At 49.0% G+C, this 19,293-nt stretch overlaps 1 protein-coding gene across 2 annotated transcripts in view; it reads right to left on the reverse strand.

The window, feature by feature from the left end:
- Positions 1-11,638, reverse strand: part of SPTLC1 (serine palmitoyltransferase long chain base subunit 1) — a 53,980-nt gene extending 42,342 nt beyond the window's left edge. For both annotated transcript variants that reach the window (XM_042912221.1, XM_042912222.1), the window contains exons 1-3: positions 11,534-11,638; positions 8,841-8,948; positions 7,052-7,146 (exon numbers count right to left, since the gene is read on the reverse strand). In XM_042912221.1, coding sequence (XP_042768155.1) covers positions 7,052-7,146; positions 8,841-8,948; positions 11,534-11,590 — 260 coding nt within the window. In that variant the 5' untranslated portion in view covers positions 11,591-11,638. The remainder of the gene's footprint in view (positions 1-7,051; positions 7,147-8,840; positions 8,949-11,533) is intronic.
- Between the last annotated feature and the right edge of the window lie 7,655 nt (positions 11,639-19,293).

Genomic DNA, 19,293 nt, shown 5'->3' on the forward strand with positions numbered 1-19,293 from the left:
GAAAGTCCCCACACAGGGATAATCGCCAGATTTTTTGTGGCAGTGGGGAGTGGGGAGAGCTGAGATGCCCATCGTGACGGAAACAGCGAATACACAACCGAATGGCACGCAGCAGTCAGAGGAACTGAACAAGAAGTACATCGGGAGTCCCCGCGGCGTCTGTCTGCCCTGCTCTGAGGTTTCCCCGTTGTCACTTAACACCAGCTAACATCCTTTTTACTTGACTGTTGGGCTGTCTGTCCCAAAAGAAGCAAGATTTTGATTTATCGCATGTGCTCAGCACATTCCTAGAACATAGCAGGCACTCAAATGCATGTTCAAAAAGCAAGTGTGAATAAAAAATCAGAGTGAAGTCTGCAGCACAAAATTAAAAACATACATTCACAAACCGTTAAGATGTGGTTCCAAAGGCACTGTGAAATTAACAAAGGCAAACCCCAAGTGGACCCCGGATGCCAGGAGGTGAGGCTGGGAGGGGAGCGGCACCACTCAATGTCAATCACGGGAAGGACTGTTGACTACAGACCCTGAGAGAATAAACCACCAATTACAGGCCCCAACAGGAGAGATGGACATAGCATCTCCTATAAAAAACTGACCCTCCCTGGACTTTCGCTTTCCTCCAGTGGACTTTCATTAAAACAACCCCTCTCGACTTCCTCCTCCTCCGAGAAATAACATTCTTCTCCCTTCTTTGCTGCACTTGCCTGTGGTTTAGCCATAGCTTGCTGGTCCGAAATTGCAATCTTCTTTTATTCCCAAACAAACCCATTTTTACTGGCAAAATAACTATTTTTAAGATCAACGATACATGCATAATAATAAAATGCATCATTTTAATAACATACAATGCGTAACATCAAGTGACGAGTGACGGCTCAATGGAAGTATTACAGTGGGGAGGAGAAGGGACGGAAGGAAACCAGAGAGGAGGTGCACAGAACTGCCCTGTGTGGGCGCTGACCGGAGAGGAGAGGGTTAGCACCTGTGTCTACAAGAGGCCCCTCGTGGAGAAAAATAACACAGGGCCTCAAATGAACCAGAAGACAAGCTCCTGGCACATCTGGCTGAGAAAGGCACACAAACAAGGGAAACGTGACCCCACAGATGTGCCCCTGTACTCATCCGCATGCAAAGGACTGTGTGTGCTTTACATCTGCACGCTCAACATAATCCTATCAACTGCTTCCTGCCGATACATTGGAAAACATTAAGAAACGGACAATTACTAAATGACTGTAGCCAAAACTTCCTTTAAAAACTTTAAACAGCTTTAAAAACTCACTGAAGGGGCACCTGGGTGGCTCAGTCGGTTGAGCGTCCGACTTCGGCTCAGGTCATGATCTCACAGTCTGTGAGTTCGAGCCCTGCGTCGGGCTCTGTGCTGCCAGCTCGGAGCCTGGAGTCTGCTTTGGATTCTGCATCTCCCTCTCCCTCTGCCCCTCCCCTGCTCATGCTCTGTCTCTCTCTGTCTCAAAAATAAATAAAAACATTGAAGAAAAAAAAAAAACAAACAACAAACTCACTGAAGACGTTAAATCCAGGATTAAAAACCTAGGATCAACAGAACACACACCACAACAAATACATACTTGTTAGAAGGTGGAGGAGGGTCAGTAAAGTACCTTCCAGACTGAGAAGGCCTTTAAGATCAAAAAATGATGACACTGCTGACAGAGTTTCCTCAGGGCAACTTACTGACGGGGGTTGAGGCCGGTGGACAGTCCAGGCGGCATGCAGCCACTCTCTGCCCCACCCCCCCCCAAAGCCAGACGACCCTAATCCCCAGCTTTATGGAGCTGGGCCACAGTGGTGAGGTCACAGGGTAGTTCTCCAAACCAGAGCCTTCCGTGCGCCCGTGATCCCCACCCGCTACCTAAAGCGCGCCTTCTTCAAGGAAGATCGGAGCAGCCTTCCCCACTGCGGTCAGGGCACACGTGAAGTCCCCGGGCCCGGAACACGCAGCCCCGAGGGAGGGCACACTGCACGGGCTGAAGATGGTGCCAGTGTTGTGAGCACTGCCACGGCACTGTGGCTAAGGAAGCGGTAAGACTCGTTACATCTGATACCAGAACCGGACCAGGCACGGGAAGGGAAAGCAAGAGAAGAAACTCATTTTTCCACACACGTGTTAAAAATCCCAAACATCAGCGAAACAAATGCAGCAACGTACACAAACTAACCAAACGGCCCTGCTTAGATAGAGTTTATTCCAGGAACGGGAGGATTTCGTATTAATGCAAAGACCTAGCGGTGACTTCCGGTAAACAAAACAGAAGGAAGGGAAAAACCCCTTTCAACCTGTGGCCTCTTCGATGGCACATAAAATGCCTCCAAGGTCTGTGTATCTGATGCTCGGAAGACCAGGACCCAAGGAGAGAGGACGCGTTGTGTGTGAGAGGTCAAAGCAGAGAGAAAGCTGCGTGTGGGCGGGCAGTGAGGAGCCGGGCCCCAACTCCTGGAAAATGCTCCCACGCTGGGGACAAGGCTGCCTGTGCACGTGGGGCCAGGCGGGCGGGCTACAGGGCAGCCTGAAAACCTTCTTAGGAGAAGCAGTCATTCACACAGATCCCCTTCCCGCTCTGTAGAAAGATAGGAGACTGACTCTCTGATAAGGCATGACTATAAACTCAAAGTCCGAAGGACAACTGGAGGGAGGGGGCCCTGCTGAAACCAGAAATCAGATATAAGTCTACAGAATGAAAAATGGGACACTGAGCCCTCCTCTTTGAAAACAAAGGAGTAAATCTTGGTAATCCCGGATTACAGGAAGGAAGATTTTAAGATCTAACACAAAAGCGCAAGAAACAAACGGACAAAAGAGACAGACTGGACTTCATTAAAATTAAAAACATTTGTGCTTCGAAGCACAGGATCAGGGAAGTGACAAACAGAATGGGGGAAATATCTGCCTGTCATATATTTGATAAGGGAATGGCATCCAAAAAATATAAAGAACTCTTACGATTCAATGATAAAAGACAGCCACCCCCCCCCACCCCCCCGCAAAAGGGCTTAAGCGGGTAATTCTCCGGAGAAGATATATAAGTGCCAAGTAGCACATGAAAAGACGCTCATCTTCATCAGTCATCAGGGAAATGCAGTGGGGTCCCACCTCCCACCTCCCGCCCCCCGGGGGGCTGTGATGAAAGACGGTAAGCGTAGGCCAAGAGGTGGAGAATCACAACTCTCACGTCCTGCTGGTGGGAACGGAAAACGATGCAGCCGCTTTGTAAAACGGACTGGTGGTTCCTCAGAGTAAGCTCCCGTATAACTCAACGAACCCCATTCTCAGGTACACACTCAGGAGAAACAAACACCCGTGCCCGCACACGCAGCCATTCATAGGAGTTCACATACGGACATACTTTTTCTTCTTTCGAGTGGAAACAATCCAAACGCCCAACGGCTGACAAATATACAACCAGAGTGTGACGTGTTTAGAGTGAAATTATTTTATTATTCCGCCATAAAGCTGAATAAAGCACTGACACAAGCTATGACACAGGACGAACCTGGAAAAGATGCCGCTAAGTGAAGGGCCGCAAACTGCGGGACTCCTTTGGGGCGAAATGTCCACAAGAGTCAAATGCAGGGAAAGCAGATGAGGGGGCGTCAGGGGCTGGGGGAAGGGGACAGAACAAGAGTGGCTGTAGGATTTCTTTCTGGGGTGATAAAAACATTCTGACATAAGATGATGTCCATGGCTGCACAGCTCTGCCAACATACTAAAACCCACTTAACTGTGGTGAATTAAAAGGGTGGCTTTTACGGTCCGCGGATGATACGCCAATAAGGCTGGGTTTTAAAGAAAAAAATCTCTCCAGGCTAAGTAACTTCACTTTCTCTTGCGTCAACTTGGCACTGAACGAAAAGCCCTCCTGCGTGAATTGAAAAGTAACCAAGATCATCAACCACAGCAAAACGGCCTTCAAGATTCTCTGTGGTTTTTACGACTGTTTACACACCGCTCGCGACGACAGTGAAAATGTTGCACACGGTGACACAAATATGGATGCTGTGGGTCACCAGACGCTGAGGTGTCTGACAGACCAGTAAGAACCGGTAACACGAGCACACCAGGGCCAAAGAGAATACGAAGCCATTTTAGGATGCGTAAGGTCTCCAAAAACGAGTTCCACAGAGCTTCCTCGGGAGGCTCTGCGGACGTCCTGACTGCAGGTGGGGGGCCAGGGAAGGCGGCTCTGGGCAGCAGTCGGGCCGCTACGGGCAGCGGGTACGTGTGACCGTTCGGAATGCAGACGGCAGGACGAGTCGCACCGACGTGGGGAAGCGAGCAAGCGGGCCAACGAATGAGGAAAACGTAACCCCGATGCCGAAAACAAAGGATGCCGAGCTCCACCAATGAATGATACTGACGCGGCCACAAAACTGTAAGCACCAAGTAATCCAGGGACACGCGGTGCGGCCACAAACCTGCCAGGAGGAGGGCGGAAAGGCCCGCGGGTGCTCGTGGCAGGTGCCCAGGAGGCCGCACCACAGCCAGGGCCGCACAGGCCGCCGACCTTCTGCGGCCGCCTTTCTCGGCCACACAAAGGTGGCAGAGGGGCGACTGCGGCCTGGGGAGGGCGGGTGTGCGTGTTCTCGGAGAGCCGGCCTTTACCTCCTGCAATTCACGGACAAAATGAAAACCGGAAAAGAACGAATATAATCAAGAAATAACAGCATAAGCAAGTTCCTTAGAAAAATACAGGAAAATCGCAGAAGAAAAAAAGAGAGGCTAAAGAAACACCGTGATCGCTTCTAGACAGTCGGGATCTGGATGATCCGTGAGGACGGACGGCACGGCGGATGGCAGTTTTTCTCACACAAACTTACGCGTGTGCATAACTTAAAGACCCTATCGGTATAATCTGACACGGTAACTGCTTGGGGCAGAAAAGCCATCTGTCATCTCAACAGACACAGGAAAACTTGGGATAACAGTTAATATTCTGATTTTAAAAAACTAACGAAGAAGTTCCCTTAGCAGTTGGAGAAGAGAAAGGAAGACCGTAACTTGATCCAGATGATCTCTGAGAAGCCACCGAGACACTGAGGCCCCTGTCACCACCCCCATCCGACACCGCACTGGGAGGTGTGCAGTAACACGGGAACAGAAAGAAAAAGATGCTCCTCCCGACAGAAATGAATACGCTCTGGTACCTAGAGACGAATCTATTAAAAGATACACAACATCCACGTCCTGGTTGTTAAGCAGGCGTTACCATGGGTGGAAACCGATGAAGGGTACACGCGGGATGTCCCTGGGTTATTTCTCACAACCGCATGTGAATCTCTTATTTCAAAATAAAAAGTAGAAAAAAAAAAGATAAGCAGTCTTTATGAAGAAAGCTATGTAAATTTACTGCAGGACATAAGAGACCTAAGTATATGAGTGACACCCCGGGCACGTGGTGACAAGATTCATTATCAGCAAGATTCCAATTAATCCAAATCGGTGCACTGCCTGGCCGCAAACCCAAGCTCCGTTTTTGGTCAAATGTGATCAGTCACACTGATACACCGAAGGAGACAGTTGTGAGCAGTCCAAGCAATTCTGAAGAACAAGGAGGTGCAGGACTCACTCTAGTCAAGGCCTGTTCTTTTTTAAAATGTGTATTTTGAGAGAAAGAGAGAGAGAGTGCATGCACAAACACGAGCAGGGGAGGAGCAGAGAGAGGAAGAGACAGAAGGCCAAGCAGGCCCCACGCTGTCAGTGCAGAGCCTGATGCGGGGTTCGATCCCGCTAACCAGGAGATCAGGACCTGAGCTGAGATCAAGAGTCAGACGCTCAACCAACCGAGCCTCCCAGGTGTCCCAGAGCCTATTCTTAAGCTGTGCTATTTATATGGAGTTCTGGCATAAGGAGAGACAAATATACCAAAAGAATAGAAATAAAGCCAGAATCAGACCTGCTAGAAGGACGTGGACACAAAAGAAGGGAAATCTCTACTCAGCGGCAGAAAGTGGACAATTCAACTTAGGAATGCTGGGATAGCTGACCACCATACAGAAACAGGCGAATTCGGCCTCTGGGGTGGGGGAAGGACTCCACCACAGCATTAACGACCAGTAAGTGCGAGGCGAGAACACGTAAAAATTCCGTAGGACCAAAGAAACCACGACGTGAAGAATACAAGACTCCCTAAGATCAGACCAGAAGTGGAAGGATACACACTCAGGAGACAGCCTGCATCACAGTTTTATAGACAAAGTACTGAACCATCTCCTGGCGTCAGGCAGACGTGTCAAAAGTACAAAGATAAGCAAAGGAGAGGCATCCACCAACTTCAAGGTAACGGTTATCCTGTGTGGGAGCTACGAGAAAGTGGTAGATGGGAAGGGGTTCTTTCGCAGTAACTGCAACGTTTTCTTTCTTTTTTAAGGTGGATTCGAAGACAGCAAAATGTTCACGCCTATTGATTCTGGGCGGTGGGTACGCTTGTGTCAGGTATTTTCCGTAAACTTAAAACACTTCTGAGCTGAAGAAAGCAGATACGGCAAGAAAGATACGCAACAGGGGAAGCCGAGTCAAAGCTGGAAAAGACCCTGGAAGCGGGGAGGGAGGCGGCGCAAACAGGCTCAAGGGTCAGAGCTGGGATTGGGAGTCGGCGTCGCCCGCAGCTGACGAGTCAACGGCAGTGAGCGCACGCCGCTAACACCCGCTCACGAAGGTACCCACGCAGATCTAGACTCAGAAACGACCACGGTGAGGAAAGCAGGAGCGCTGCTTTTCATTTTAAGGGTGTCTCGCTATTGGACGTATTGTTGTGAGCATGTATTGTTCCCAAAAAAGCATTTTTTTTTTTTTTTTTAACAGAAGAAAGGACGAACTGCAATGCCCAAATCGGAGACTATACACAACGGCCACACCGTCCTTAGAACAGAGTTATATACTGGGATCTAAAGCAGAGCGTTTCCGATCTCCGGAAATTTCCGAATGTTTTATTTCTGTTAAAAAAGAAACACTACACAAACCAGTGTGTGCTTTGGCGAGTATACCCACGGGAGACCAAGTGCAAGTCCGTGGAGGAGTGAACCAACTTACCCTGAAACGACGTTGTAGTTGAGAGCAGGATGGTCTCCGGAGACGGGAGGGACAAGAGGTTCCGGCTGCCACTCTTCAATCAGCTCCTCCTTTTCCTACGGGAGGAAAGGAGTTAAAATACAGCAGGGTCTAGTCACGGGACGGCGACAGTTCTGTCCCCAGATTTCTGCTACAAATCAACCAATAAAGTCCTCATCTGCTTCTGCCGACGACCGCGCAGCAGAGAGCGGCGGCCCCGAGGCCACCTGCGGCCATGGAGACGGGTGTTAGAAGCGGCCAGCGATCCCCTCGTGTGCGAGAGACTGCAGGTCTACAGAGCCCAGACCCGGGCACTGCGTCTGTGATGCCAGAAGGGAAGCTTTACAAGCACCACTGCCATGGTCACAGTTTGTGTTCTTCCCTGGCTTTCAGGGGAAGATGGCCACGGTTACCGGATCTTGCTGAGTTTGGCTTTCAGAGGACCGCCCTAAAATCACGGTTGGTCATTCTTTAAAAAAATGTCTATGTGCGTGGATTGCCATGTGTAGAAATGAAAACTCAAAAGACTGGGAATGATCCACTCCTTAAAAAGCCGAGCTAGAAACCAGCTGCACGGCCACCCGATCACTCTCGAGGAGTTCTGAAACGCCAAGGACCTCTGCCCTGGATGGCCCAGTCTTCCTGCAATGCTGTCCAGAGCGTTCCCTGGCATGCTAATCCCACAGGTAGTCAGGATAAGAGGGGGGGAGGGCGGGCATCTCCGGTCAAGGTTAGCATACGTCTCCAAACACAGGTTCAAAGATCCATTGGCCTGGAAAAGGTTATGCAAAATCACGCAATGAGATCTCTCCTACTCTGCTTTAGTCAGGCCTCCAAAACGCTTTTGCCCTCAGAACAAAACGTTCCGATGGCCCGGGGACCATCTGCTGCACGTCCCCGGGGGGACACGGCCTGACACCTCCCCCACGATTAATATTAACGACCAGGACGACCGCAGCCAGGGAGTGCAACCGGGGAAGCGAAGGCCACGCCGCTGCGTTCATTCTGTTCCCCAGCACTTGTTCCTGGGACGGCTCGGTCTCCGTGCTGTACTCAGTGCTGCCGGGTGAGCCCAAGCTGTTGGGCTTTTTATAAGCATTCGGGCACGGTGCTACAGGGGCCGGGCGGGGAAACAGTCGGAGCGACAGAGACCACACCACAGTCACAACCGCTCTTCCCTCTTGCACTGGGGCACAGTTCCTGAGTGCTCCTACTGAGTGACCAGGATGCACTTCCTGTTCACAAGCGCCCTCATCCCTCCGGCGCACGGAACTCCTCGTGGCCTCTAGACGCTTCTGTTTCCTAAGGTTCACCCAGGTAGGCCTTGGGCTGGGCCCCGTACCAGAGAAGGCATCAAAACTGGGTTTGGGGTAGGGAGGTGGGAAGATTCTTTTCAACCCCGAATTTCCTTTAGGAAGAACACAGGGAAAACTTTCATTCGGGTTTCAGAAACCATGGTGGTTTTCCTGAGCAACTCATGTAATCCTGCACATCGACAATCGAAATCCAGAAGCTTCCCTTCCACCATCTATTCCTAAGACTGCTGCTGGCCTCTAGCCACGTGCAGAGGTCTCTGACGTGGTATTCCTCTCGGTGTCGACTTTGTTCCTGGCTTCCCTGTATTTTGGTATCCTGAGGTTTCACTGTCTTTGATTTGCTTACATAACAGAAAACATTTTAACATACCTAGTTCAGTCGCCACAAGTACTTTTTGGAAAGATGTAGCCACTGTAATCATACAGTGAATAATAAAAGAAATTTAATTTCTTACCTTGACTGTGAGATCAGATCGTTCTTGCAACTTGTAAGTTTTAGAGAAGAGAAGTCTGATTATCCAGAGAATTAGAATTCCTTCCAAAATAAGATGGTAAGCAGGAGCCTAAGAGTGAGTCAAAAACCAAAAAAGAAGTGAACCCTTCCAAAATCTGCACATAAAATGTAATGCACCTGTATGTATCACCTCCCATGACCTTTAACCTATTATTTCTTAAGAGTTATTTTCAAACTCCTTTCATTTCCACTCATTCCTTTCCCCATTTCTTTTTTTTTTTTTTTAAATCTTTTATTTTATTTTTTAAGACTGAGAGAGAGAGTGTGAGTGGGGGAGGGGCAGAGAGAGAAGGAAACACAGAATCTGAAGCAGGCTCCAGGCTCTGAGCTGTCAGCACAGAGCCTGACATGGGGCTCGAACCCACAAACTATGAGATCATGACCTGAGCCGAAGTCAGACGCTCAACCGACTGAGCCACCCAGGCACCCCATCCCCACTTCTAACAGTTGGTAATTTCTCCTTCACATGATAAATCTTTAATAGTGCAGCTTTAAAACCTCTGTAGGAAAGGAATTTACTTTTTAAAATAAAAGCTTATGCAGAATCCCAACAGGTCAAACAATATCAACTATCAGATCCGTCAGACGATGTACCTTCCTATTGGTGGGAAAGGACAGTAATGAACGCTTCATAGCTTCACCCGCCTGCTACCACCCTCGTCTACCCCAGGTCAGTTAAAAGAGTTACGTGGAAATCAGTTTCCACAATTCTTAAGAGTTCTGCACATCTCACTCTATTCTATCTGATAAGCCTCTAATAAGCCTCCTTAAATCCTTCTGGGAACATGGCTGGGGAAAAAAACAAACAAAAACAAGACTGTATAAATGAATAAAGGAACGTCAGGTCTTTTTTCTGCAGTAGTTCCCCACAAGTATGCAGTGTGTTTCATGTCAATAGGCACACAGACACCTTACTGAAATTATCCATGCCACGTCTTCAAGCGCACATTTCCAAGATGTACAGCTGACTTTTGTGTTTTGCACAACTGGACATGGTAAGTACATGTGGAAGACTCCAGATAGCAACTAAACCTCAGTCAGTTACAGAGTGATCTACTCCAACAGGCCGTCATTGGAAAAACCACTTAAAAGAGACAGTCAGAAATGTAAATACAAACTATTTTGAAACATCAGACAGAAAGGAAGTGAAGATGATTTACCATAGTTTAAAAAAATTCAGAATATGGAAACAGGAAAACTGCAGATTCAGAGATGAACTCCTAAGTCAATGTGCAAATGTCTTTCTGACTACGTACAAAGGTTACATACACGATTACTTCTTTCTTTTGCTTTTCTCAATAATTATATTCCAGTAGGCAAACATCTGCCTAAATCACGAAGCATCCCACTCCAGAAAGAAACCATCCTAAGAAAAACTGAGATACCAATTGTCTAGTGAATTAATCAAAATCACAAATGCAGCTTCTTTTCCTGGAAATGTTACATCCAAGAGGACACCTGAGTCTTGGTCAGTTAAGCACCCTTCAAAAAACAAGCAACAACATACAACAGAAAATTATTCATTTTTTAAAAAATTCAATTTCAGTGGCTCTTCTCTTAGTTACCGTAATTAGCTTAGTATTAGCCATCACTTACGCCACACCTGTTCTGTCAACTGTTTTTCAGGAAGCCCTGGTAAGTTCTTTGGGGAAGACACCATGGTCTCCCCTGGCAGTAGGCAGCTATGTTAAGTTTTTAACAAATCATCAAAAGAAAATTGGTATTTGCTTTAAACAAATACGAGCTCTATAAGCACAGGCATTTTTGCATGTTTGTTCACTGCACTATCCCTAGTGTCTAGATGTGTGCCGTCCCAATACCTTGGCCTCTAGTCACCACGTAACTATGTAAATATACATCTAAATGAAATGAAATGAAATACTTAGTTCCTCACTTGCACTAGGCACATTCCAAATGCCTAACTGCCACCTGTGGTTAGTGGCTGCTACACTGAATAGCTCAGATACACGACATGCAGAAAGTTCTACCGGATGGGGTATCGAAGCTCACTAAACACATGTCAACTGAATGAACATTCTCTAAGACTTAAGTTCTGCTATCATAGCTGTCACCTGACACACGTGAAACAGACAGCCTTTGAAAGCACTCGTAATTGTTCCGCCTTTAAAAATCTCTAAAAAGTGTTCTATCTTTACAAGACAGAAAATGAGACGCCTGTGGAAGAATGACAAACTATTTCATATTCCTCATTCCTAAATCATTCGGCTTTCCTAAACCCTCGCCCCGACAAAAACGAACTCTTTTCTACTGCGATTCGTTCCCCTCTTACCTGATCCACAGTCCCGAGGACTTGAAACCCCTACGACCTTCCCAGGCTGAGATCTTCCACTCCATTTTCACCACCCTGTTTCACCATCAGTCCCAACTCTGGTTTCTGAGGACCAGCCTCGCTCCTGCGCCCCCTCCCACCTGTTCCTTTCCCGTGCCCGGACGGAGACCCTCGGTTCCCGCTCCCGCCCGTGCCTCCCCCGCGAGCCTCTCCAGCGAGGGACGACGAAGGTCCGGGCGTGACCCAGCCAACCCTGCCCGGGACTCAGACCACAAACCCACAGGGGCCGTCCCACCCCTCCAGGGCCGGGTGTGGTCCTGGGCCGCTCGGGCCGCCAAGCTCACCTCGTAGAGCGCCTGGACCATCTCCACCAGTACCCACTGCTCCGCGGCGGTCGCCATAGTCAGCCGCTGGGGCCTCCTTCCGGAAGGCGGGTCTCAGGTACGTCAAACAGAGCGCGGCGCAGCTCAGTGACGTTTCGCTCCTGGGGGCGGGGCTGGCGAGCGCTGGGCCCGCCTCCTGGCGCTTGCGCACTGCAGGAAAGAGAGAGGTCGGGGCTTAAGGCGGTGGGTGGAGACCTTGGGGTCTCGCCTGGCGGCCTAGACGGGTGGGAACAGCGGGATGGCTTTTGTGACAGGTGTTCCCCTGTGGCTGTGAGGTGGCACACCCCGTGCCGGGGCTCTCTGGAGGGAGGGATTAATAATAAATGGTCTTGCCCTGGGCAGGCAGTGTTAGGCAATCACAGAAGTCCTCTTATAAATTACACACGTAACCCAGGAATGCATTATTATATATTTACAGAAATATAAATGCAAATGGCCACCTCTAACACAGCCCTTACCATGTGTCCTGCATAGACGAAACGCTTGGCGTGTATTAAGCCCTACAGCAGTTTGGTGTGAAATCTAGAACCTTCGTAGGCACCTGCAAACATGGTGTGCGTATACTTACTCGGTTTGGATTTCTTAAACGTCACTGGGACCCTGGGGACAATATTGATCTACAGCTTGCTGTTGCTTTTTTTCTCTTCTTTTTTTCTTGTAATGTTTTTTCCATGTGTCTATACATCTTATATTGTTAATGAAGAAGACTATCTCTTGGCATAACGTGTTGTATATACATATTTCTTGTTCCATTTTATTTAAATATTTTCCTGTTGGTAAGCACTTAGGTTGTTTTCCACTTTTCCCTCTCTTACCAACAATGCTGCAGTCTACATCTTCCTGTTTCTGTGGGAATATTCCTGAAGCGCTTTCTCAAAGTGGAATTTTAGAGTGCGCAACAGTATTAACTCTGGTGACTACCACCAAGCTGTTGTCCGGGATGGCTCAACCAATTTAAACTGTTTGCAAGTGTAGTCACACTCTAGCTCATGATGGCTATAATCAATCTTTTTAAAACTTTTGCCCATTTAATGGAGATAAAATGGTACCTCACTGAGTTTTATTGTTTATGCTTCTGGTTATTCATGAGGTTGAACAACTTTTTATTGACATTTGTAGCCTCTCAGTCACCAATTCATATTCTTTGCCCACTTTTTTTTTATAGGGTATCTTTCAGGTTCTTACGGATTTACAAGAGCTCTTTCTACATTCTGAGCATCTTCTATCTTCCTCTTTCATATGTGACATTTTTGCCCCGTTTCTTTCCAGCTGTTTATGCTGTCCTCTGTTATAGCTACATTTTAGGTTTTATGTAATGTGGCAGTCTGTTCCTCTATTGCCTCTGGCTTTGGATCTCGCTTAGAAGGGCCATCTCCACCACACCTATGCTTTCCTCCCATGCTTGCATCCGTTTGTTGTTGTTGGCAGTTAGCTCTTTGATTCCTCTGAAAATTGTATTTTTGTATGACGAGAGGTACGGGTCTTGTAATTCTTCTTTCCTAAAGGAATAGCAGATTTCCCCAAGGCCACTTATTTGAGTAATCCTGACTCTCCCCAATACCGTGAGCTGGCACCAGCCCCGTGCACCACATTTCCACGTGGAATGGGCACTACGTGCCTGATGATGGAGGTGCTCTGCCAACATCCCCTGGGACCCAGTACTGTACATGTGCCCGCTGCCTCCGCAGGGGCTTTTATTCCCAACAGCCAGCACCTGCACCCTCAGGCTACCGAAACCCTGCTGACATGTGGAGGTCCTCCGGTTTCCTGCTCTCATGGAAAACTGGAAGGATCCGGGAACATAGATTTTCCCAGGCAGCCAGCCCTTAACTGGGTAGATGATTCGCGGTGGCTGGGATGTACACGTTGCAGCTTCCTTGTCCCCAGTAGCAAGGTAATGCTGAGCGCTGAGCGGTCGACTTCACCGTCTCTGCTGGATTGAGTTGGTAGTGCCATTTGCAAATTCTTGGATACACCCATTAAGAGGGAGAGTCTACGATTCCTCCCGTGAGGCTGGGCAGATCTTTGTGGTGGCTTCCACAGTGGGATTCAGCTGGCATGTAGAGAGATCACGTGGGGACCACATAGAGATAGAAAGAGACGGCCGAGGGACCCCGAACTTCTCCCACCCCCTCGGTTGCAAGCCGCTGCTTTGGGAGTGTTTGTTATGTGGGAGTTAGCTGCTACAACAGGAAGAATCCTTCCCCGTCTCATCCGGCTTCTGTGGCTCTCCCTTAGCTCATGGCTGCATAACCACAATCTGCCTCTGTCTTCGCATGGCCTTCTCTTCTCTGTCTGTCCTCCATGTACCTGGTAACAGACATCTGTCATTGGACTAAGGACCAACCGTGATGACCCACGATGATCTCATCTCAAGGGTCTTAACGTAGTCACATCTGCAAGGAAACTTTTTCTAAATAAGGCCATACTCACAGGTCCCAGGATTTAGGATGTGGACATGTCTTTTTCGGGGTGGGGGGCACCACTCAACCCACTATAGTCTAACCTCTGGCCACCCAATTCACGTCTGTCCCACATGCAAAATACATTCACCCCATCCAACGGTTTCAAAACCTTAACTCACATTTACATATCACGATCTCAGAAAGTCCCAAATATCATCATCTTAATCATCAGAATCAGAGATGGGTGAGTGCCGGGCCAATGCATCCAGGGACAAAGTTCTTCTCGATGTATTGGCCAATGAAACTCGAAGATCACGTACAAAATGCAATGGTGAGACAGGTGTGGGATAGGTATTCCCATTCCAAAAGGGAGAAAATGGAAGGAGCAAAGAGGTCACCAGTCCCAAGCAGGTTAAGAATGCTGCAGCAGAACCAGTTACATTTGGTTTCAAGGTCTGAGAACGGTCTCCGTGGCTTGAAGCTGCACTGTCTGGGCCCACAGCTCCGGCCTCTGTGCCCCGGCAGCTCGCTGAGCCTCTGCTCCCACCCCCTCCTACCTCCAGCTTCACGGCTCTGCCCCCAGAGTCATTCTTGCTTTCTCTGAAAAGGCAGCATAGAACTGAGTGGCTCGATCAGCCCACTTTCTGGCTACAGAATTCTGGAAATCTGACAGCCCTCTTTTACTTTGTCCCATCTCTGTCCCTCAGGCCAAGCTGGCAGTGCCCCGCTGACATGTTCTCAAAAACTTTGTGGGTCTCCCAGGTCTGTCATGAGGATTCATGCCAGTAGGCAAGAGGGTCCCCCACAGATCCTTCTGGCAAACCCCACGTCTGTTCCTGGCTCTGCTGAGATGATTGAGTGGATCCGTGAGTCCCCTGCTTACCTCTTCAGCAAAAGGTTGTCCGGCCTCATCCCTGGCCCTCTCTCTTGAGCACACTTCCCCAACAGGAAAGCTACTCTTGGGGCGCCTGGGTGGCTCAGTTGGTTAAGTGTCCAACTTTGGCTCAGGTTACGATCTCGCGGTTCATGCGTTCGAGCCCCGCGTCAGGCTCTGTGCTGACGGTTCGGAGCCTGGAACCTGCTCCGGATTCTGTGTCTCCCTCTCTCTCTGCCCCTCCCCTGCTCGCACTCTGTCTCTCTCTCTCTCTCTCCCCCCCCCCCAAAAAATAAATAAACATTAAAAAAAATTGAAAGACAAAAAACAGTGAAGCAACTCATTTTTCATCCTTTGCAATGTGGATAAGCCAAGAATCTCCTGAATCATCAGGCACTGGTTTTGTTTTTGCTTAACGGTGCCTTCCTCGACTTACCTCTTTCCTCTCCCATTTTCTTATAATCGGCAAGGAGGGACCAGTCCGCACCTTCAACGCTTTGCTGAGAAACCTCCGCTAATTGTTCAGGTGCGTCACTTACAAGGTCTGCTTTCCACACGACTCCAGGACAAGAGTCAGCCAAGTTCTTTGCCGGCCTACCGCGAGGAGAGGCTCACCTTTCCTCCAGCTTCCAATCCCATGCTCGTCATTTCCTTCTGAGACTTCAGCAGACATGCCCGTAACGTCCGTGTTTACCACCATTCTGCTAATGACGAGCTACGCCTTCTCGGAGGTGACAGAAACCTTCTCTCCCCACGCTCTTCATTTCCTTCGGAGCCCTCACCCGATCGCCTTTAAAGTCTCTATTTTTACTAATGGTCTCTTCAGGGGAGTCTAGGCTGTATCTCTCATGCAGCTCAAAATTCTTCCAACTTCTACCCTCGCCTAATTCCAAAGCCACGTCCACACTTGGAGGTATTTGGCACAGCAGCACTCGGCTTCCCAGGACCAAAATCTGTATTAGTTTTCTAGGACGGCCGTAACAGATTACCATAAACTGGGCTGCTTAAAATGAGAGAAACGTATTCTCTTACAGTCCTGGAGGTCAGAAGTGCAAAGTCAAGGGTCGGTAGGACTGCACTCCCTCGGAAAGCTCTAGGGGAGAAGCCTTCCTTGCTCCTGCTACTTCTGGTGGCTCCCTGTGTCCCTTGGCTGGTGGCTGCTTTGCTCCAGTCTCTGCCTCCACTTTCACGTGACCTTCTCCTCTTTCCACGTGTCTCCTCCGTGCTTCTTATAAGGACACTTGCCATTGGATTTAGGGCCCATCTGGATAATCCAGGATGATCTCGTCTTGGGATCCTTCGTTACACAACCACCACCTTTCCTTCCTGATTCGACTACCAAATCAGTATTGCATAATATTATATAATTATTGTATAATATTGTATCCGATATTGTATAATAGAGTTATATACCCAATATTATATAGCTGTATACTCTAGTATGTACCTCTGCACATAGTATCATGAAAGTGCCTAACATTAAGCTTTTGATTGCCGAGGCGTCCATTTCAAAAGATACCCATTCCAGGGGCGCCTGAGTGGCTCAGTCAGTGGAGTGTCTGATTTTGGATTTCGGCTCAGGTCCTGATCTGTTTGTGGGATCAAGCCCTGCGTGGGGGTCTGTGCTGACAGCATGGAGCCTGCTTGGGGTTCTCTCTCTTTCTCTCTCTCTGCTCCCCACCCCTGTCCTCTCTCTCTCTCTCTCTACTTGTGATCTCTACCCTTCCTGACCTGTGAGTAATAAATCTTGTTCCCTGAAGTTTCCTGATGGATGTCACTGAGGGGCATCCTGCAATCATAATAAAAACCACAAGGGCAGCACGAGCCACAACATTGGCTCTGCTCAGGGAAATGTCTGGGGGGAGGGCTCAGGTGAGTATCCCAGGCAGTCTCTGCTGAGGGCATCACTACCCACAGTCTGGAGCAGACACAGCACACAGACTTAGGTATTATATGTAGTAACGTGAAACATTTTTCAATTCTTCTGCGGGCACTAGGTGGGTCCTCTCGAGCTGAGGCATTGTGTCTTTCTTCAGTCCTAGAACAATTTCTTGATTATTTCTTCGACTATTTCTTCCACATTATTTATGATCTCTCTTTCAAAAGCTCCCATTTCTGGTCGAAAATATTTGCAAACTATACACCCGATAAGAACTTAATATCCAGGATACGTAAAGAAATCCGGCAACTCAATAACAGAAGCCCAAACAATCCACATAAAAAATGGGCAAAGGATTTGAATAGACATTTTTCCAAAGAAAATACACAAATAGTCAAAAGCACATGGAAGGATCTGAATCATAAACTCAAATGTGGTTAAAATAGTAAATTTTGTTATGAAGGTGTGTTTTACCACAGTAAAAAAAAAAAAAAGCCCTGCTTTTTCTTTATAGGTATACATTTTTCTTTTATATAAATTGTTTTCAAAATTTCTGATTTTTGTTCTTTCATGATTCATTTTGGTAAAATTTCTTTCGTTTTAAAGTCTGTATTTCTTTATTTTGAAAGAGACGGGGCGGAGAGGCAGAGAGAGGGGGAGGGAGTTAAAGAGAATCCCAAGCAGGCTCCAACTCAGCACGGAGCCCGACATGGGGCTCGATCTCACCACCATGGGATCATGACCGAAATCAAGTAAGACGCCCAACCGACTGAGCCACCCAGGCGCCCTGTTTTTTGGTAAAATTTCTGATGTTGGTGTTCTAGTCCGCTAATTTTATCTGTGCTAATGCAGCCCATCAGACCAGTGGTGTCCACTTGAATTTCAGTGATCATGTCTAGGAACGTTAATTATTTTAAATTCTAGACGTAGAATTCCCCCCATCCATCTATCCATCCATCCATCCATCCATCCATCCATCCATCCATCCCTTCATCAACAGATACTCACTGAGCCCTCCCTCGGGCACTGGAGATACAGAACTACCAACAACAGTGACATCCCTGGCCTCCTAGAGCATTCGCTGTAGCAGGTGGACAGACAATGAACGGACACAACTAGAGATGTGGCTTAATGTCAGAAACGCTATGTAGAAAAGAGAAGTATGGAGGGAAATGGAGATCATGCATTAGAGAGGGTGGACAGGGCAGGCCTCTCTGAAGATGTAGCATTTGGACAGAACTCAATGAAGGCAGGGAATGAAACCCGTGAGTGTTTTGTGAGTGAGGGAGGCCAAGGGAGGACAGAGTGAGGGCAAATGCCTGGAGGGTTCAGGAAACCCCGGAGTGTGGCTGATGTGGGGCGAGGGCGGCGGCTGCTCGTCCCCAGGCAGCAGGGGGGCAGCGAGGAGGGGAGCCGCCCTGCCGGACACGCCACTGGAAGGTAGAGCTGTCGGGGTTCGCCGCTGTGGGAGGACAGAAGGGGGATCAGGGACGCCCCGAGGTCTTTCGCCCGAACCACGGAGTGAATGGCATCCCGTTTTCTATGACGGGGAGGATGGAAAAAAAGCGAGCTGGGAGGTGGACGTCGGACAGCCACGCGGAGATGTGCCAGGGGCAGGTGGATGTTCGGAGGAGAGGCCGGGAACAGAGATGTAAAGCTGACGGTCTAGTGGCCAGAAGAGATTCCAAAGCCGGAGGGAATGGGTGTAGACGCGGGGAGGGGTACAAAGCCTGTGCCCCGCAGCACCCCGATCTGCTGAGGCAGGCGTCCTCGAGACGCTCCCGGTGACACGCAGCCCCCCAAGGAAGGAGCAAACAGGAACGAGGCCGGCGTGGGACGGCTCCCTCGGGCAAGAAGGGGAAGGTGCGGGGCAGCAGCCTGGACACAGGCCGGCTGTGTGACCGGGTCACGCTGGATCAGGGGGAAGGGCCTGGGTTGGGCCCACCACCAAGCAAAGTAAGAAAAAAGAGGCAATTAACCCCAGAAGCAAAACGTTACAGAAAGAAATCATTGTTTGGCTTAGCGGTGAGCGACATTGAAAGTCATTTGGCCATGAAAACACTCAGAAGGAGCTTACCAAATCGGGCAACACGGAGAAGCTGGGGGAGCCGGTGGAGAGGGTGCGGGGGGTTCACAACGCGAGCCGGGACAAAGCCTTCCCGTGTAAGTCAGTCTGGCTTGCCTCGGCTGTAAGAGACTACACGTGACTTCTACGGACGTGCTCAGTGACCCCACACACCAGGAAGCTGGCGGAGGCAGTTCCGGAATTCGATCAGCGGCTCGGCCATGTCTAGGACCCAGACTCTTTCTAGTTTCCGCTAGGCCATCCTCAGCACGGTGGCCTTGCGTCATGAGGACCGTCCCCAATTCCCGATGGCCACAATGCCACGCAATCACGTGCAGTCCGGACGAGCGAGGCAGGGCAAAAAGTCCTCTTCTCTTGAGGTCTGAGGTTTTGTCTGGAAACCTGCTTTTTCCCGGGACTTCTCCAACATCCTTCCCTTTATACTTTACTGGCCAGCACCGGCCATATGCCCACCCCTGACCCGTTACTAGGAAATTA

The sequence above is a fragment of the Panthera leo genome, chromosome D4, assembly GCF_018350215.1.
Source record: "Panthera leo isolate Ple1 chromosome D4, P.leo_Ple1_pat1.1, whole genome shotgun sequence".
NCBI lineage: Eukaryota > Metazoa > Chordata > Mammalia > Carnivora > Felidae > Panthera > Panthera leo.